This window comes from Folsomia candida, unplaced genomic scaffold (assembly GCF_002217175.1).
Source record: "Folsomia candida strain VU population unplaced genomic scaffold, ASM221717v1 Fcan01_Sc001, whole genome shotgun sequence".
Taxonomy (NCBI): domain Eukaryota; kingdom Metazoa; phylum Arthropoda; class Collembola; order Entomobryomorpha; family Isotomidae; genus Folsomia; species Folsomia candida.
Genome location: NW_019091193.1, coordinates 23,561,336 through 23,583,199, shown reverse-complemented (window position 1 = coordinate 23,583,199; position 21,864 = coordinate 23,561,336). Strand labels below are relative to the sequence as shown.

Below are 21,864 nucleotides of genomic sequence, written 5' to 3'. Positions count from 1 at the left end.
TTGTACAAGGTGTGTGTTTGACACAGTCCACGACCACACGTAAGGAATGTACGTAAGTATGTGTCCGAAATGGGAAAACGCGTTTTCCTCGCATCAAATGCTCCGAGGAACTCAATTACATTGGAAATTTTATTACATTCTTGGAAATCCTAAAATTTTATCGTCAATCCTCCGATTTCCGAGCATAACTGACGATTAAGTTGATGTGCATAAAACTGCAAAACCACGAAAATGTAGAAATACAGATTGTTTAAAACTCTACTATACCGTGCAATTTTATTGGTGCCTATTTATGCCATTCAACCTATTTACTTATTTGAGCGTGTCATACATATTCAATTTGACAACGTCAAATTAAGGTTTCAGCTCTTCATATGTAGCTGTGTACTTATTACGCTGTTCCAAATCGAGGTTGAAAAAAATGTGGTTTTATTTCTCCATAAGGAACGAAATCTGATTCTAAGATAATTTTTTGGAAGTCGAAAAGAGATTTAGATTACATCTTTTGTGTGAGGATACAGATTTTTTAAGAAGGCCTAAGCCGAACTGGGTTTGAGCCCACATCATTGAAGGGCGGAATAAGTGAAAGTCAGTGAATGTCAGCTCGGATATTATACGGTATCACTGATCTGAAAGGGGGAGAGGTTTATCTAAAGAAGAAAGCAAATCCCCAACCAGCAAGCCACGAACCTAACCCGGGGAGTTTTAGTCCAAAAGATGTGATTTTCTAGAATCTTCAATATTCTTGACTGAAATATGTAACTCGATAAAGTCGGAGCGAGTAACTAACCTCTTTATCCCACGTCGGCTCTCCCTCTCATCTACCTCTCATTATTCGATTAGTCTCCTGTCTCTCCACTAACTTCCAATCTTCCTCATCCTTATTCACAGACACTATCTTTCCAGTGACGACTAACTCAGTTATCTTCTTCGTATATGCCTCAACCAGACACCACCACAAGATCAATCTTCTCCTCACTCTATGTTTGTGAGGGCGCAACTCTGGGCATAATTGCCACTGAAAGCAAGCATGCATGGGTGACGAGAAACTTTCTCCGTCGTGTCTTGATGCTCCCCACTTTCCTCATTACGTTCGTTTCTAGAAGAGAGCTGAACCCTCGTGGAAAAGCAAGACTGACGCCTTTCAAAGGTAATAACAAGTCGTCCAATTTAGAATTTAAATGTTGGCTTAATATTGACTTGCCGTCGACGAACACAATCCACTTCCTTCTCCTTTATTCTGACGTTCTGGTCCCTTTGTTTCTCCAGAAATTGGAAGCAGCAATGTGGACACGAACAAACTCAGTCCCTGGTTTAAGCAGATTTATTACCATTTCCGTTCTCTACCTGCAGAGTCCTTACCTCCGCTATTCATGGTTTTTGCTGCACTTGGCTGGCTCTGCTACTGTTTTTCTCCTACGTGAATATGTACTTACTCTGCGCCCAATTTTCAAAAACTAAATTGCGTGACGTTGAAGAGCTTTGAAACGTATTGGAAAACATAATCTGACAGTCTTGTAGGGAAATTGAGAACAGATTGCAAGGTTTTTAAAGCTTCCTTGCCTATTTTGCTTTATCACCAACCATCAGGACCGTCATCCTTAAACTCCGGATGAGAAGAAGTTAAAAAACTATGAATATTTTATTTATTTTATGAATGGAGTCAGAGGAAGAGCAGATTTTTTTCACATTTCCTCTTTTTTTCCTGCATTCCGAGTCTAAAACCAAAAACCTAATCTCCGCAACGGAAGCAAAGTTCTCCATGCGCAAATACGAGAACTGATCCAAGGCGAAATCAAAAAATCCAATCTGAACCACAACGCTAACGTCTATGTTTGTCTTGGGGAAAGCAAATAAACAATCTCTCCTCGCGTTCCCAACGCTCCACATGATCCTCGCAAAATTCATCTTGCTTGGAGAATCATCATCCTTCTCTAAACAACATTCTTTATTTTGCACTCTAGCGATTGTATCGAAAAATAGTGAGTCGTAAAAGGGGACGCTAAAATTCAGATCAAAACCATATGCTGCCCACGAATATATCTGTACATATGCTGTATCCAACAAAATTGGAGGTAATTTTGAGCCACGAAACCAAAATTCTAGAAATTTGATCACCACCATACTTAACTTACTCACAAAGTGTCCAGAAAAAGAAATAATTTGAACAATAACAATATGGCAGTTAATGCTTGGCATCAGCCCCCGCACGTGCTGCGTAGTCTCGTACCTACCTCTTTCGCAAAATCTTTTGCATTCGCCAAGGAATATGCTCTTCCGCTGAGTTTCCCTTTGCTCTCACGACCCCCGCTCATGATGACGATGATGCTGCTGCTGTATCCAGATGGAAGTCTTGCATCCTAATTTCATGAAATGAGCTACTCTTGAAGAAAGCAATAACGAGGTAATTGCGACGAATTTGCGGATGACGACTGGACTGGCAGTAACTCGATTTTATCCTCATTTCACTCTTCATATCATTTCACTGTTCGAATATGCACTAGACATCCAAGAAATGAAGCAAGTTCAGTAACAGAGGAGATTAGGCATTTGCCTCGTATTTCTACAACCATTGCTCATCATCATCCCAGAGATAAGTACGAAAGAGTCTGTTCGAAATCAAACTTGTTGGTTTGAGAGGGAATTTATGTGCATATATATTTTAGCAATCCCACATTGAAACCTCTTTGAACTTTCACTCCACTTCTTGTTCTCCAGTAAACTCGAGCCAAGCCACACTGAAACTTTTGCAGTTTATCACATTTACTTGGTCACGTCACGAGAGACCTAAATTAAAGGACTCTGCCTATAGAAATATATCTGCACGTACGTATATCGATGAAGGTGAAAAGGCTCTCTAACTCATCTTGGCATTTGAGTCGTAAGCTCAAACCCGTGGGAAAAGGAGAAAGTGGGGAGTAGCAGTTGGCGCACTGGGTAATTGATTTCAAAGGGAGCCATTCGAAACAGATAAATCCCTGCGAGGGAGGAAAGTCTTGGAGGAGTGATGAGGACGCCTTGGTCCAAAGAGAAGTACAAACTCAGCACCCTTTTCTAAGCAGGCTGGTGATGAGAGTGACAGTCGTGCGGTTGGTTGATGGCCAAGAGAGAAAGCGTGGTGCGAGAGAGATTGCGATGAGTCTGAGCCAAATATGGGAACTGGGCTGTGGGTGAGTGCTCAGCGTGTGTAAATATTGGGGACTCTTCCCTCGCACCACGGGGTACACCACGCCATCAGCCACATGTCCTTTCACCTCATTTTCCCGGAGCTGGTCTTCCCTCGAACATACTCCTCACCACCCGAAAAACGAGTATACTCACACATCCTCATCATCATCCTCATCCTCACAGTACCCACCACTGTCTCTCTCTCTTTCTCTCTCTTAAGCGAGGTGAGTGAGACAACAAGGGTGAAATTTTTTAGAGTTCTTTTGGTATGCTTTATGGTCCAAATGGTGAAAGCTACGAATCTTGAATCTTTCGCGTTTGAAGTAAACGCACTCGTCTTTATGGGGAAGTTTAATTTCAAATAATCATCCCTTTCCACATTGAGAAACAAACTTTGGGCCGAATGCACGAAGGAGAGAGAAGAGGAGAAAGTTTCTCGCAACACCACCTCATACAATTGCTTTCGACTACTTTCCAGATAGATGAACGATTATTTTTCAGGAGATAAGTTTAGGAGCGAGCACGAGTAAGTTCTGCGATGTGGAAACGAGTGAACAACGCAGTTTTCTTTCAAACTAATGAGAGCCGTTAGTTTCCATTTGGCTCATCATCTAAAACCACGCAAAATCGTGGATTCAGGGTATAAGACGAACAACTTGTTTATAACTCCATATTATTCATATCATTGGTGAAAGGATTTCCTCGAGGGGGTAAATTAATTTCCGTCAAGAGCAATACAATAATTCGAGAAAGAATGAAATATCATTTCCGAAATATGTGGCGTAACATCTTTAGTCCGAGATCGGGTGTATAAATAACTTGTATCCAAGTTGTTTGTTTTTGCCCAAACTTTCTCAGATTCCGCAGGCTCAAACAAAGTAGCAATTTTGTTGTCGAAACATTAAATAAATTTAATGCAAATGAATGAATCTCTTCTCTTTTCACGCAGAGAATCTGGAGAGAAACGACATTCGCCTAGTTTGCATAACCACAATGAAATGTAAACATACTTTTTTCCTGATTTATTTATTTTCTCGTTGCGAACCCTTTTTTCTTTGAGGTGCTTGCGTGCAGCTATTTTGCTGCAATAAATATTATGCATACGGCCAACGCAAGGGTATGAATATTTATGCTTATTTGCTTCCAGCATATTTTGTGAATTTCCATTAAATGCGAAAACGCTTATCCTGTCCAACACAATTCTAGCTGTACATGGTTAGAATTCCATCAAGCATATAAACTTTGGGTCAAAAAATTAGGCCACGAAAATGGGAAATATACTGCAAATGTACATCCAGAATGAAACTCCAGTCAACTGTAAGTTAGCACTAAATCTTAATCTTTTGCTCTTTGTGGCTACATCATGCAACACCACGTTTCTCGCTGGTTCGCACAATCTCTCTTTAAGATGGTTTGAAATTGACTACTGATTTTCCTGACTGCACGTTGTTATTGCCTTCAATAAATTATTGTTAAGGATCTGCACCAGCCAGCCCATCCCTCGATTCGCATGGACAGAAACCTTTTACCACAAACAAAGCCTTCTGCAAGGTTTTTTATCTTGCTTTCGTGAATACGTACACGAGTCTCATATCCCAAAACTTAATGTGCTTGAATCCAATTTGTTGTCGAATAGCCTGAAAACAAACTAGTTTTTACTCGTGTAAACCTTGCATCAAACTTTTCAAAACTTCAAACAATCAAAGTGGAAAAGTTGGAAAGGACTCGGGGCTTATTGGAAAATTTCGGAAATCCTCCTTGCTGGAATGTGGTGTCGTAAACTCCACGACATTTTTTCCTGTTCACGCTCTCCAAATTCAGCTGGTTGGTAGTTGAGAGTGAAGTTTATTGCGACTTTGAAAACTATAAAAGTGAAAATGCCCGGCCTGCACCTTATTCATGCTCGTATTCATGAATCATGGTAAATAAAGAGCTAGAAATCCAAGCAGGAATGGGAAAGCACGAGAATAACTCTTTCTGAAAACCAAGAAAAGTGACCACCACTTTGTTATTCACCTATAGTCACTAGTATGCAAATGCTAAATATGCATAATGCAAGTTTATAGGAAAAGCCATAGCGTCCATAAATAAACTGACTGCTACAATTAGGAATAAGATGCATAATACGGCACATAAAATGATATTGTTCTGAAGCAGATGATGCAAATTCTCTCATCAAACAAATGTTCAACGCTTGTACATATTGTTGTCGTTTTGTGTCACATAAAGTACTTGAATTGCCTCCCAAACTCGAGACAGTGCAAAATTACTCACGTCGAAAATAAAATTGCGCATCGTTAAGAACGCAATGAAACTTGCTACAACAATTATTGATGTCTCAATTATTAGCCATGCCATACTAAATACATACGTAAACAGGCTAGACAATCCATTTATGACCCTGTGATAGTAGTCGTAAAAATGTATCAGACACCACTCTAACACGGTTGCAAATATTAAATAAATAATGCATCAAATCTATTAGCAGTAATTCTTTATAAAATTTATTTTCCTGACTATAAACTAAAGTTGTAAATGTCAATTGTTATATATTTAAAATTTATAGCAGCGCTGAGTTCATTTCCGATGACGTATGTTGACAGGAATTATTGAAGGATATGGAATTTCATAACTTTGTATTAGCATAGTCTGGATTTTCAATACATATTTCCAGACAAAATTCTACCGTCTTCAAAAATATCGAGAATTTCACAGGTTAGAAAACCCTATGTGTAATATGAGAATTATAAAGCATTTTATATGACGTCCCGATTTTATCGAGTAGTCGTCGATCCATAAGGATGGGATTTTCACTTTGAATTTTTTTATCCACGTCGACCTTAGAACAAACCCGAGTGTTGATCTTCTTAGCGCGGTGGAGCTTGAGTGACGTTGGCATTATCGAAACGTCGTTTTGAAATTTAAGTTTATTTGCACGCACACAAAATACGCGTGGGTAGCTCCTCAACATTTAATTTCTAATCCTCTCTCATTGCGAAAGATTATATTGAATACTTTAATGAGAGGTAATGATGAATACCATTCAAACCACCCACACGTTGAAGTTCTAACTAAGTTAGAACCTAGCAAACAAACATTCTTATCGAATAATGTTTACACTTTGCTGCAATATATTTTGTGTTATGGATTATCCAACTTTGCCTTTACTCATGGGCAAGTGATACTTTGCATAAATCACTCGGATAACATTTTGGTTTATATAACAGGGAAAAACGGAAATCGCCTTTCAACACTCCGTCATAATTTTCCCAGTTTTCTGACTGACAGCTTCTCGCGCTTCTTGGTCACAATCTTCCTCATACTCTTATCCATACTCTTATCAATTTAGTAATGCAACCATATTCTCACTTCTTGACGTGATCCAACAACGCAAATGGGATGATAAATGAGTTTGCTGATGATGGGTGATAGACGTTTGCTCAAAAATCTCTGAGCCCAGAACTTGTTCCAATATTTAGTAAGCAGACTGGCTGCCCACATGGAGCTGCCACTTCCTTATATGCGAATAAATGCTTCCTTCCTACACACAACCGTCTCCAGAAATGGCATCGTGCATTACGAGCAAGTGAAGTCGAGGAAGGGAAAGTTAATTCACTTTCTCTCCCGAGACTCATTATGAGATATGCTTAGTTTCAAGCACCGTGGACTTGCAATTTTCACTTTACTGCCGCTCACGACTCCAACCTCATTCCATTTCCAGTGTGTAAGAAGCCCGTGTTTGCGTAACATTAATTTCGCATAACAATGCATGCCCCAGCCATTAATGTGTGTTGGGAGGATTGCCGGAGGGATTTCAACCTGGAATTGTGTGGCACTTTTCATAATCAAAATATGGTCCATATGTACCTACCTACGTATAATAATAATATTATTTATGCATGTGCCAAACACCCAGGAGCACAACGACTTAAATTATTGTGAATAAACTTATTGGGTAGTAGAGTAGGAAAATAGATGAATTCACGAAATGTACCCTTTGACCTCATTGCTGTGTGTTTCATTTCATGTTAATTTGCATGAATGAATCATACATTTCCCAATAATGCAGAGAATTGTTTCCTATCACTTTCCTCTTTAAAGTTAATTGTAATTCATGTTTCGTCAAGTCAGTATTGATGCGGGTGTGCCTTCTGGCCTGGCCACCTGTGAGTGGTCTAAACAAATGAATTACCAGGAACTCGATTCATGGTTCCCTTCATAAAATTACCATGTAATGGGCATATGCCACAAATGTACCTTTGCAGCAACTATTTGTTTTACATTAATTCAGACAATTCACGAGGTCTAAGTTAATGCCTGGGAGGCAGAGAATACCAAAATAGCTATGCGAAAACGTACACAATTTTCCAGCTAAATTCACCTAATGGGAAATCATACTCGAGTCTCTGAATTTTGTCTGCGGCTGCTTGAATTTTGAAAACCTGGAAACGCTGCATATTGCATAATTTAACATTGCATGGGTCTCGTTAATAAATAACAGTTAGACAAATAGCTGAAAATTCTCTACTCTACAACGATCGAGCACACTCGATCCATTTAAATGATGAAAACTTTCATTGTACTCGTACAGCGTGTAGCGGAAAGGTTTGTAAATAGTTTTGTATTCGAAACGTGACCGGCTAATAAATTATTCTGTTGGTCCGTGTTCCATCCATGCAGCAGACACGCAAAAAAAATACCGCGTCTTAAATAAATTAGTGTTTGATGTTTAGCATTCGCAGTTTCTTGCTCGTGATACATTACAAGGTCCATAAATCAAGAATTTATAGTACAGATTCAAACAAACATTTTGGACCAAAAGCAGAAAGAAACGCTTCATACCTCATCCGGTGCCTCGAACTCCGTCATAGCAAATAAATTCCTCTGTATTTACGTGCCCCGTGTGGCTCTTCTCAACAAATGCTGATGTAAACCGCAGATGATTTTATTTAATGAGGTGAAAACTGTGTAAATATTTGCACAACGTGTGAAGTCATATCAGAGTAATTATGAACAGTCACCACCACCAACCTGACCACCAGCTCCACTACCACCACTGCTTCTTCTGGTGCTGAACCATCAGCCCCCAAAATCATACTCGACCGGCCGACAGTTAATAATGAAATTACAGACGTTTTGGCGTACGAGCACACAGAGGACTGATTATTGAAAAGGTGGCTGGCGTGTTGTTGGTGAAAGTCAAGCCAGGACTAGAGAACGATATATTATTATTTAGCTGCAGCGATAAATTTTCCCAAGCAGCCCTTTCCTCCTCACGGCCAACCAACACCCGAGTCCGTTCCAACCACGACGGGCCAACCTTTCACCAAGCACATGTTATAACGAACCACGATCATCGGCCGAGGTGTAGAGGTATATTCTCAAAGAAGGGATTATAATACTCGTAACTAGACGCTGACTTGTTCCGCCGGATGGATGGCTGAGAAGTGGTGGTCGTCCTGTTAATAGAACGTATTGTAGTGAGACGGCTGATCTTGAGGACGCTTATCCTCTATTTTTCTTGGGTATTTGTAAAAACAAAATCCAAATGTAAATCCCGATCCACGGGGAACCCGGGGAAGAAGAACAAGTGCTGGCTGACAGTGTTCCGATCCGAAGAACGTGCAGATATAGCTATTGACCTCCCCTTTTCTCTCTCCCAATCTGTCTTTCCTCCTCGTTCAACCCAACCGACAGGAACCAGGAGCAGAGCCAAGGCAGCATGCAAGCTTATTCGACGTATCTTTTATTACTACTCTCAACAACACACAGCCTCCACTTCCACCGAAAGCGGAAAGGCCCAGCACCAGCAGAGCTCCATCATGTACGTACTTTCGCCCAGAGAGAAGGTGGGGAGAAGAGCGTCTCGCAGATTCAATTCACCGCACCACCAGACCACCGCCGCTCCTGCCTTTCCTTCCTCGCTCTCTCGACTTCCTCCACGCTCTCTGTGTGGCACATTCGCCCGTTCTTCAACCTGTGCAGGCTTTGCGTTCTCCAACGACAGCCATGCTACGTGCATGCACTTAGTTCAGAGTTTTTTAAGCCATGATTTTTCTGCAAGTTTTGTTTCGCTCGAGTCTTGCTTCACTCTCTCTCTCTCGGACGGAACAATGTATCAATGCGAGACTGAGGAGTTTATCTGATGGTGCTTGCTGCTCAGGCAGAAAATCTCGGATCTCTCGCAATAAAAACAAGAATGCCGAGTTGGTGTCTTGCAACACAATGAAATGCGTTGGGCCTAAAAATAAACAGAAATGCTGAAATGTGATATCACAAGACGCGAATTTCAGGAACCTCGAAATTTACGTCCACATCAAATGCTGCAGAACAAACAGCTGTTGCATAAACCATTTGATGTGTGAACATCAAACTATAAAACCCCGTTGTTTCCCACCATTCGTACTTTATTCGTTTAATGAATAATGCGGCACACGCCAAGCTAGGAAAGCATCTCGTTTGAAATCTGATCTTATCAGGCTGGTTCAACGCAGGGAGGAATGTGCAAGCCTTTTCTTGCAGTGGGAGTCAGGCTCTCTTTCATGTTGTCATTTTGTGGGAGAATGTGCGAGGTGAAAGCAACGTGCTCACCCAGTCCGGAAATTTCTCCGGCGAGGGATGACGGGTGTCTATGTGTTTCCCGTGCTTGAGAGCGATCAATAATCGGGCTGAAGAGAACGCAGTAAAATGCCATTAGAGAAACTATAAGTACTTTCAACATCATGGTCATGAGTGCTTTACCACCACGCCAGCGAAAGCGAAAGCGAGAGCGAGCGGAGGGTCATAATGAAACTAAAAAACAGCCTACGCTGAAATCAGGGAACGACCTTCGGAAGTGGCTAAAACTTGAAGAACAAACAAAAAATCTTGACATGCATCTACGGAATTTTGCTTTTTGATAGATTAATGAAGTTTTATCGTCCACTATTACAAGCCAATTTCAAGGGAATACTCGTTTGTCACCATTGATGACTCTTCAACGTGATCAGCATAAAATATTCTTGTTATCAACCACCTGTAATTGTGCATTCTTCTCCACAAACTCTCTCACTGGTGTTGTGAAGATATGCATAAACTTTTCCACTCTTCACCTTCGATAACTAACCGAAGTTAGTTATATTTTATAAAGGATTTGTAAATATGTGAGCTGCGTTGCCCCAAGTCGAATAGTGGTACTAACGCTCAACCAACGCCGAAAGGAATCTCGAGCATTCAACGACATCTGCATCCGACCAGAGGAATTCGGGAATGAGGGAGATTCTGGGATCTTGATTCGTGCCGCGGACGCGACGAGAGAGGGAAGTGAAAGTTCTACCCGAGAAATGGATCCTCGTCCAACCCACACAATAAATGAAACTATGGGATCTCGGCCTCCCTTTCTTGCCCCAAAAATAACAAGATGAACCCAGACTGAAAACTAACCCCAACTTTGGTTTGCTCCTGTTTGAGACAAGGCTGGTGGGGAATCGGGTTGAAAAGAAATGGACAATGCCAGTTAATGGCGTGTGTAGAGACCTATGCATAAAAGGACCAGTGGCAGTGAAAACTAAGCCTGTTGGCTCCTTGCCAACGAGACCGATCTTCACTCCACCATGCATTTTTATAACCTCGGTATGCAAATTTCTTCCAACTTGTAAAAGACTGGAAGGAAGAAAGTGAACACAATAGGGCCATGACCGTGACGCTTCAATTGTGGGGAATCACTTGTGGAGAATATTATAATCAAATTTTCGTTCTACTTAACCCCCGTAAAATTCAGGAGAATCTTTCAGCGGAAACTTGCATGTTCAAAAATCAGGTTTAATTCATTTTAGAAATTTTAAAATTTTACAATTAAGAATACTACAAAGCAAGAATATTCGCATGCGATGACCTCATTTGAACACGGTGGACAATTTAGCGCACATTTTGTCAATGTTGGTAAATGTTTCCAAAGACTTTCACAGGTCGTGAGATGCTCAAATAAATTCTGACTGATGAATACTTGAAGAAGTGCAGTACATGTTGTACCCTTGAGAAAATAATCGTGCAATTTAACATGGAAAACTCCTGGTCATGAGCATAAAAAGCCGTCCTTGTGTTTTATGTCATAAGTATGTTACAAACAGAAAAGGAAACAATTCCGTTATTTTATTTACCCTGCAAAAGGAATGACTGCTCTTTAAACCCTTCCGTTGTTGCGTAGGTAGGTGGACGTGCTTGCATATGGACGAGGACGCTGTTCTGTTGAACCGTAATAAAATTTGTCTTGCTCGGGCTTCCTAGTTTTCCCGTCTCAATGCGGATGAGTTTTCTCTGAGAATTACTTTCAGTGTCAAGCGTTGACGTAATTGAGAAAATTACAGTAAATTTACACAGCGCTCTCTCCATCCCGTAAGAGAAAGTGGAATTGCAGTTTACTCTAATTTATCGTGTTACAAGTTGCCCATCTCGTGCCTACACACTGGTTTCGTCACTTTATGCATACACGATTCGCACCATTCTTCGTGTCACCATCTTTTCTATCTGGTTAAAAACGTGCCCGTTATGAACTAGCAAAAATAATTTATTTTTCACTTAATAATTTCATTGCACAGTTAAGTTGGAGTTGTTATTTGCTGAGTGCACTCGTAATCATATAAGAATCATGATACGCATTATTTACCAGAGACTTCAGACTATAGTTTGATTTTATTTCGATATATAAAAATGATTCAAAGTATGACAAACATTCTCAAATGGCATTCTCACAACTCACAAACTAAAGAAAGTTCGAGGAAACTAGGATGAAATAAGTTTAGAGTTTTGGCTGGATTGTAAAATTCAAGTCTCATAATGCGTGTTACAGATAAATCCTTGGTGCAATGCAGGGGCATTATTTCTCCTCGTTTTTTGTTGATCTGTCTCGATTTTTACTCAAACTTGAATAAATAAAAGGATTAAATGAACTACTCGTGCATGCATTCAAGATCGCAACATCAGGCAATAATGACCCGCTTCATCAGGACAGTAGTCTACATTGTCCTTGTAACTTATGCACTCGCAGAACGAAGGGCTCTAAACCAATTTAGTTGGAGGAATCGAAACAGTTTTACTGTCTTTATTATCGCGGAATAAAATGGCCATCATCTTGTCAAATTGTGGAAATGTAAGTGCAGTATCAGTCTGCTTGAAGTAGATATACTCAAAAGTCCATTGGTTTCAGTGTACTTCAGTGCTCTATGTTTGTGCGATTTTTTCGGCAGAAATGAGAAAATGTCTGAATGTTTTATTGAACCGTTTGGGCAGAAATGTCTGGACCAAATAGTAGCCGAAAAAATTTCATGAAAAATAAAACACAATGTTTTCTCATCGTCGTCCTTGCAAGGCACTCAAGATTTGGGTTATTGTTCCTCTGCCATTCTTTGTATTTCAGTATTTTTCTTGTTGCCTGTTCTGACTTTCAATAACATGGCAATGTCATCTAGGGAATTAAATAGAGTGTGCACATACATGTTACATATATCATAATGCTACATATGTACAAGTAGGAAACCTAAAGAAGTATGTGGATACTCTGTTGAGTTGCCCACATTTGTATTCATGACCCATTATTGCTTTTCCTAAATTAAGTTAACCACTGCATTTCGACAGTCTTGTGCATAATACACGAGTGTATGTGTCTTGAAATAAGATATTTCCTATTATTTGGTAATATTTCACTAATGTAGCCAACTCATAATGAAAATATTTATGTAGATATTTATATGAGTGTACATCATTCGTGTTATCACCGTACAGTTCATGCTGGATCATAGTCGGACTTTCATACCAACTTTAACATGGTAAAAGTTAAGCATCCCGTCACACGAAATTGACCGTATTGTCAGCTCACTCTCAGTGGTCGATAGGAGATGGAAGATTATGTAATCGATTGGGGAAAGTTGAGGAACGAACAATTAAAGTGGACGTGTAATAAGAGGTACATATAAGAGACTCAGAAGCTCACATGTACAAACGTACGTATGTATGTGCAGCCAAAGTTTTGATGTGTTTTGTGCCAAGTTGGTGGACCAAGCTCGAAGGAGGACGAAATATCTGACTCTTCATCGACAGCCAAGATTCTCTCAGACGTTGAAAATGAGGAGAGTGGATGACGGAGAAAGCGGTGCGACCCTTTCGAACGGCATTTGAGCCAAAAGAGCCAGAGCAGTAATCTGTCACCTGGGATCAACACAATCAGCCTCTTACTCTCTCCTCAGCATTCCTCAACAAAAGGGACGCTGGCAATAATGCTCTCTCCAACTCAAGACGATGCGGCATGCGACACCCGCATTCTTCACGGCAAACTCCATCTCCTTGAATTGGCACAACAAATTTGCATTTGAGGAGATTGCAGTGCAAATTGAGTAAATTCATTCCCATTTTTCACACTGAACAGAACACGTTGGTTAAATTAGTTTTCTGCCAGTTGTTAAGCTATCTCATCTTCATCGTGCATAAGTGAACTTGTAGAAGATAAATAAAAGTGGAGAGGTAGGACGCGGCTGAAATTGTACATATTTCAGCAGAGCACACGGTGATGTAACGGAATAATATTCCGTTACATGTTATGTAAGCCTTGGAGATTATATGACAAATTGTGACTCTGGGTTTACGTATGCACATCTGCTTCCAAACAACCTTGCGATGGAGGATGATTTACGGAAGGAAAATAACCTACATATATCATGTCCGTTTCTTTACAACCAGTTACTAATTAAGGAATTTTACTCGTACAAAAAATAAATGAAGAATTTTTGTAAAAAAAACTAATCGGGATTCAAAGAGTGGAGATCTGCTCTCGGTTGGGGACCGAAATCCTGGAAGCAGCTTATCTTTCCTGGTCGGAATTTTGTGATGAATCCTGAGATCAACTTCTTTTATTCGTGGAGATGATTTAAAGCCGACGACATGTACTCGCCATTCTTCACCGTCCTTCGGCTTTTTGCTGCTGCGATGACTTATTGGCAGCATTGGTGACCACAACTCTGAGAAAAAGTGGAACGGAGATAATGCTGCTCTGAGATGGTCGGTAATCTTTTGATCCGTCAACCACTCCGAAAGTTGGACCACTGTGGAACTACTAATGCAACTAAAAGCTAGATTTGATTTCTTTAGCGATACACTACCTGTCACTTACTGCTGCCCGCGCTGCCTGGAAATGCTATGCTTTTCTACCCTATTTTAACCGTTATGAATACAATAGAAAGTCCAATACTGCATGACGAGATACGGGTTTCTGCACGATGTGATGTAACAATTCGTGTGTATTGGTCATCACATAGCTTATTGCAACATTTATTTTCATATGGGGAATCACAGGAAGTGAAAATCTACCTAGTTTACTAACCCCACAAGTTAATTAGTTATTTTTCTTGTATATTGATTAGCTGAAAGTGAACGCCAGAAGCACCATGCTTCAATTTTAGTAAACAGTTTCAAGTAAAAGTATCTGTTCCTGAGTTTGGTTGAGTGGTTGTTGGCTGTGGGGTACAAATTAATAATGATCATGTATTTAGATCATCCTCGTGATAAATAATGCAGAAAGTGCGTCTACTTGCTCTATGCTAAAGCTTGAACATCGTTATTTATACTCGGAACTCTAATAAAGTTGCAGAACAGCCTGCCATAACCACTCTGACGAAATTCGAGGAGATCTGGTGAACTTTCAACTCTAAAGATTTAGCAAAACTATTTTCCACACGCCCCATTGCATGCAAAATCGTGGCTTTCATTTCTGCTTGATCAATTCAGACTTTTCTCCACTTTTCAAATGTCTCTAATCCATTTTCCCATCTAAATAATTTACTTCAATATTTCTCCATTCGTCCAAGGGATCTTTCTGAATAGTTTCATTTCGTTTCACAGAAACGAGTTGTGTAGATTCATACATAATTTCTATATTAAAATACAAAATGACATTTTACAAATGTCATTAGAACTACAGCGTGTTTTCGCATACGAATGAAATTGCAAAATCATTCAGAGAAATCATTTATAATGTCGCTCAATCTAGAATAAAATTATGCACTTTTGGAGAAAGTTTTATCGCACTTTTAGCCCATTATTGTTTGAAAAAACTTGGGAAATGTGGCTATCGAATTCCCCATCGGTTCAGAAGAAAACTTTTTTGCTATTACTTATCACATTGAACACAAGAATCTGCATGAATGGTCGACAGCTCCTTCTTTATAATACATACTGCGAAGCAAGTTTGACTGGAGAAAACATGAATTGCTTTCAGTGAAAATTTATGCAAAAAGCTTTTCAGTCTGAAACTCAGAAACAATATTGTTATTCATTCACAGTTCAAAATGCAAATTAAATTGTATTATTCTCGAAACTGTGTATGTGAAAAGTCTATGATCATGTTAAACGCTGAATTCAGGTTGAAACCTTGAGGAACCATCACGTTTCACATCCCAAAATTAAATTACCTCAAGCACTTGCTCACATCAAAAAGAAAAGAAGTGGTTGGTTCGTACATAAGTGTGAGCAAATGAGATGATGAGATGACTCCCAGTATTTTCCAGATCACGTGAAGGGTCTCAATTTTGTCTTCTGCACATCCAACCTTTTTAGCTCTGCGAAAGGAGCTGGAGAGCAATTTTGTTAAAATCAGACGTCACTTTTCCTCAGTCATATCAATGCCAACGTACATTTACAGATTTTGACATTCAGATTCACTCCGATGTATTATTCATTTTTTGTCTAGTTTAATCTTTTAGGAATAAATTTTCTCATTATCACGCCCCATTTGCTCACCAACGACCTCGATACTGCGGTTTTTTGGCTTGCAAGATTGACTATGAATGACGCTTTATTGAAACCGATGGGAGGCATGTCTTTTACAAAATTATAAAATAAAGCTAGCCTGTCGTGTTCTCCGTGTAATGCGGCGTCACTTGATCAACTCCAAGGATAGCTGGAAATGGGTGGGTACTTGATTTATGAGCTATATTGGTTCACGCACATACCAAGACACACGTATGATTTATGGCATTCGAGCGTTCTAATAAGATTGGTTGTTGCCAGTATTGAGGCGTAAACATTGATTTAATACGCGGAAGTTGTACCAGTCGAAATTTTAAAACCAAATAAGAAACCCCGTCGTTCACTTTTCATGAGAAATGTATGCCTTGATATTTTTAGGTAGCGGACATATTAATTCAAAACAGTTTTCAAGCTATTCATCACTACATGTGTAGATTGAGCATGCCACGGCACCAAACAAACAAGGGGAAGTCTGGAAATAAATTTGTTACATGCAACCCTTTTTTTAAATCTTGAATCATATGGACCATACTTTTTTGCAAAGATTCAGATGTCAAACCAGAACCACTTCATTTGCATGTATGACTTGATCCTCTACTCCGAGCCAAGTTATTTGATTCAGCTGTGAACTAACTATGTTAATGAAAGCGAGACCCGTCCACTCCATATTTCCACTTTCTTCGAATAGAATTTCTTAGAAGATGAGTTTTTCATACTTTTTCTCTCAAGAAATGAACGAGACATGACAATGGAGTGGACATTGCTGTCCCGAATAATGTATATCCATAACTCGGCAAAGAAAGACAGCTCCTGCGAACGGACTAGTTTGCGAGGATGGCAAGGATGAATGATGGTCTGGCGGTGTTGAGATTTGCACTTGAAGAGATAAAGTTGATTGGAACCTTGTTCAGTCACTCATGGAGGAATCCCTTATCGTTTAATCCAATTCTAGCGGCGTACTTCTAATTCAAGACTTGCCTCCCCTCCCATTTCTTACTTTGAAGGTCCAGGTTATTGCATCGGGCCCTGTCTTTCGAGAAAAGATTCATTTCCTCGCAAAATTATACATCTTCCCACTCGACGCGTTTTCAAAGTTGAGCTCGAGAATGTTTTGGTTTTGACTGAGGGAGACGAGATAGTGCATATCCACACAAGCAGGCCGAAGAAATGTAACGATGCCACGAGAACCAAAGCAGTGGCAGAGCAATGATCGCCTATGTACATGGTTGGATTTTACGAGGTTGTGTGTAATGGTGCTGCATTGCGGAGGAAGTAGGAGAGAAAGCACAGCGAGAAGAAAGTGAAGCTATAGGAACCGAACCAACCAACCATCGTTATCCGGTCTCCTCGTGTTCACAGCATTCGAATATCCGTTCAAACTGTCTTCCTTCTCATTTTTCGCCAAAATATACTTTACAAATTCACGCTGCCTTCGTGTGAGCTGAAATATGTGCAGGCGGAGGGTGTGTCCGTTCACAAATATGATGAAACGTGTACACATTGAACAAAACACGCTTTCTCTCGAAAGAATTTTTCGAATTTGATTGATTTGCGTACCGCTTCGAGGTAGGAACATTAGATTTGTGCAGATTTTTTCAGTGACAGTCATGATAAATCCCTCGACTACTCCAACGTCTCCAGCGTAAAAAAACGTATGAAGAACTCTGATTTTTATACAGCTATGAGTAGTTTATACCAGCTGAAAATGGTACCAGCAACGAGTTCATCTCTTTTCAAAATAGCTACATCAAACACATATTTGAGAAGATTCCCTTTAAAAATAATGCAAGGCTGGTGTAGTTTCATTTTGGAAGGATTGTTCAGTTGTGGGTTAAGTTTGCTCACTGGTGGAAAAACAAAGCGTCCATCAACGCTGCTGATCCTGATCAATTTCTTCCCAGGCCAACCGGTTATTATTCCATTCCAATATAAATGGGGAAACCCAAGGCTCTATTTTATGATCATTGGTAGCCAAATGAAACCAAAATAGGGAGTAAACCCAAGAATATTGCCAAAAGTCACGAACGAATCCACACAAATCTGGGCTGGGCTGGATATGAATCTTTCCATCCATAGCACCAAGTGTTTCGCTCATGTTCGCAACTTGTATCCCCTTTGACATTCACCTCGTTAACGGAAAAAGTTACTACGTTTACAACTGGTAATCAGCAACATCACTCACAGGGCGCGACATAACGTGACGTTCTGCTCGTAAGGTAAAGAGATTCTACCTTTTGTGGCATTTATGTATTTATGGTGCTCAGTCAGTAGCAGAAATTATGCGTGACGAAGAATTCCACACCATCCCAGGCATGAGCGAAATACTAAAAACGCAATTCCGTAGTTAAGCTGTTTTTTAATACGTACGGAAGTCACCAGGACGTCATAAATACAAAATTTCTTATATTCTCCTAAAAAATTCTTATTGTTAGATCATGGTGCATGTTTGGTCTCATTTTAACGCGTATGTGCAGCAACATTGATCTTTCCAAGTGCTATGGATGGACTAGGGGTCAAAGTCGTAGAAACAAAGGAGGGCAAAAATATGCAAATTTTCTAAATTAAATTGAAGGATCAAGAGAATCAGAGGAGCAGGCACGGAATTTAAATTCTTTGAAGTCAGAATTCCTTAGGTGAGCGGAGAAAATCTCAAGGGGAGCGTGTTGTCGAAATAAAAATGGATCCAAATCCTGCCTCCTTCTCCCGTCGCAGGCTGAGTGAGGCAGTAGCTTCTCCTCGCTTTCACTGGATCAACCAGACCAAGTCCTTCCATGGCGGAAGTGAGCCGGTCCAGAAGTTAATGAGGTTGCAGGTTTTGAGAAAATGCAACGAGAATTCCAATTATGGTGGAATTTTGTCTGCTCACAGAAACGCTTGTGATTTGTGAGATTTGGATAAAACAGCTTTGTTATTACTGCCCTCGTCATTGATATCTATGCCTCACCCTTATTTCCATTCTAATTATCGTTCGTGCTAGGAGAGTCAGATGGATAACTTCAAATTCAACCTATGTACAATCAGTTTTATGCTTAATAAATTGGAAAATGGACTCGCGTGGGTATCGCGAAAATTCATTAACTTTGATCTGCAGTGCGTACGTTTAGGATCTGCCGGACTCCAGATAATTGCATTTAGCATTGACGTCTATTTATTGTAGTAACATTCTTGGTCTGCTTAATTGTACAATAGATTACGCTATACGGGTTTCTCAACCAAGTGTTCTACCAGGGACAGAATTTTGTTCACAGGTATGAAAATTTGCATAACTGTCGCAAAAAAAACGTACACCCGTCCAGACTATTAGGGTTGATAGTCATACATACATCATGGTCACCTGCCAGTCTTACTTGTGGCGCAATTTAGAAACACATCTAAATGTAATACGTGTAATTTAAAAAAAGTGTTCAAAGCATTTAAACTCTAGAAAGACGTTTGAATAATAAATGAGGCGATTGTTAAGAGTTCGAGGGTGAAAGTTTGCATGTAGATCGTGAAATGGAAAGTTGTTGGGTTGGAGTGAAGAGGTGATTTACTCTTTTCACCCAAATTTAGTGTCAAGACGACCCGTTTCCCTCACCTACACCGTTACTCCGGATGGTAACAAGATTTAAGAGTCAATTGTCCGGCCAATAGCACGCTCCTGTATTTCACTAAAGTCGAACGACAAACCCATTTCATGCAGAGTGTGAGTGAAAGTATTCAACATTACGTAATCTTCGAGAATAAGAGGGGAGAAAATTCGAGCTCAAACAACACCAACAATGCGGCACCTCCTGACAAAAGCGTCTGGCCGACTTTCTGTTCCACATCATCATTCACCGTATTGTATCATTTCCTTGTCTCGCTGAGCACAATTTATATCTTTTATTCACAAGTGGGAAGAAAGTGCTAAAGAAATTCGAGCGAGTCTGAAGTTGTCACTGCGGCAAAAGACTTTTATTTATGTTGAATTCTGCAATGTGAATTCTGCAAGAGGCTGGAGATGAGAGTTGATGTAATTTGAGCAACAAATGCTTAAATAACGCTCTCATTAGAGGGATTGTTAGATAGAGACAAGACCTAATAAATTTACATCTCAGGTTTGAACGTATCCTGTTGTACGTAGCTACATGCATGTGTATATGGCTGACAGGGGTGACACGGCAATAAGGGTAATTCATTACGTCGCTTGTCTGTCGCATACAAATAAGGCAAATAAATCATTCAAAATTGTTCGATATTGAACTGATGCCACTAATGAGAGTTAAATTCTTCATGCGGCAAAAACTGACAGACAACGTGGTCATTAATCATCTCGGAATATTCCGCATCTGAATCTGTCCACCAGTGAAAGAAGGGAAGTTGAATGAATGTTGTGGACTATCAAACTAATTTCAGCATGTTCAAGGAGCCCAAGTTTTATTCTCCGAAAAAAAACGCGTGTTTTTGGAGGAGATGGACGAGAAAGTATCCTCATTATCGAATGAGTATCATTTCGTCTGGTAACGTGGCATAGTCAGTGTCTCGAGGGGATTATTTTTAACCATATTTTTTCAGAATTTCCTATTTTCGCAGTAATTGGAATTTTCAGAGCTTCAAGGTTCGCGAAACAAGGCCATTTAAGTACGTGGGACTTGGTCCTAACGAATTCGACCTCGAACCACCACGTAGCCGATCTGCTTAAAATGGCACTCGGCACGTTACACGGGCTGCAACTTTTCAATGAATACTACAAACAACACGGGGAAAGGTTGAATTGAATTATTTGAATTGCTCCAGTGTCGACTTTCCCTGCCCAGCCACTCTGCCAAAGAAAACCTCTGTTGGGTTGATTCTAAGTAAATCAAAAGCATGCCGAGCACGTCGCCTGTGTGTTCTGCAAGTCCTCTGTCCTCTCACCTCCCGATTGCAACTTGTATGTACGGAAAATATATTGCGCAACACATGCAAGACAAAATAAAATAAAATCATTATACATGCGGAGCTAGAATAAATACCTTATGGTGCACGTAGACCCTCGGAGACTTTGCACAAAACAAGTCTTTTAGTCTTCCGGCTTGAACCTAGTTTCCGGCCGAAGAAACAATTTTTAACCCATTTCCAACATTCTATTCCAAGAATTCGCCAAGCCAGCAGGATAACTATGCCAATTGTACGTTTGGCTGGTGAATAACGAAAATGGGATCCTTGAACATAGACGTTTTGAGCAGCATCCGAGGAGTGGGAATCGGAAAAAGAGGGAGAAATCGTAAATTGACGAGGTCTCAGATGAACCACACCTACTCGTGCTATCCAAATGTATGTAGACTGACAGAAAGGAACAGAAACATGGCAAGTAATGAAATCATGCACATCTCCCAATCGCCCCATGAGACACTGTAGCAGGCATAGTATAACCTCATGCATGACCAACTTAGCGAGCTCATTGCAGTGGAGAAAGTTTCAGGCTGGGCCACGACCACATTGAGTCGTAATCATTATCGTGATGCGATCACAAGTTCATAAATAAATATCACTGGGAATTATACGACTGCAAAACCACTCAATGTAAACTACGAACGATCCGCCTTATTTTGGCAATACCAAAAACTTGTGTTAAAATATTCCTACAATTGAAATTGCCTAAAGGAGATAAATTTTCAGCGAGTAAGGCCCGATATAAACGATCTGATAAGGGAAACGGCTAGCAAATGACATGTTTGACAAGATTAGGACTAATATAAAAATGGGGTTACGATTCAACGATGTTATTGCATGCCATGAAAAAGAGGAGGTATCTACTCTAATAAAGTGTTAGTATGATCCCTGGGTCCCTGGGTCCGTCTTCGCAATGCAAATTGCCCTATACAGTAGACAAAGAAGGAAGCGGAGCAACCACTGCATGCATGCACTGCACTGCATGAATAAATGAATACATGAACATGTACACCCCACATACATACA

General features: G+C 40.1%; 1 protein-coding gene across 8 annotated transcripts in view; it reads right to left on the bottom strand.

Annotated features, from left to right (window-relative positions):
• Positions 1-21,864, bottom strand: part of LOC110844753 (inactive dipeptidyl peptidase 10) — a 69,849-nt gene that overhangs the window by 9,632 nt on the left and 38,353 nt on the right. The window contains exons 1-2 of one of the 8 annotated variants that reach the window (XM_035847671.1): positions 8,200-8,901; positions 8,011-8,132 (exon numbers count right to left, since the gene is read on the bottom strand). The exons of 5 other annotated variants lie outside the window; for them this stretch is intronic. In XM_035847671.1, coding sequence (XP_035703564.1) covers positions 8,011-8,037 — 27 coding nt within the window. In that variant the 5' untranslated portion in view covers positions 8,038-8,132; positions 8,200-8,901. Of the gene's footprint in view, positions 1-2,234; positions 3,143-8,010; positions 8,902-21,864 lie in introns of those variants that run through there. 2 more of the 8 variants (XM_035847668.1, XM_035847660.1) reach the window with 2 other exon arrangements.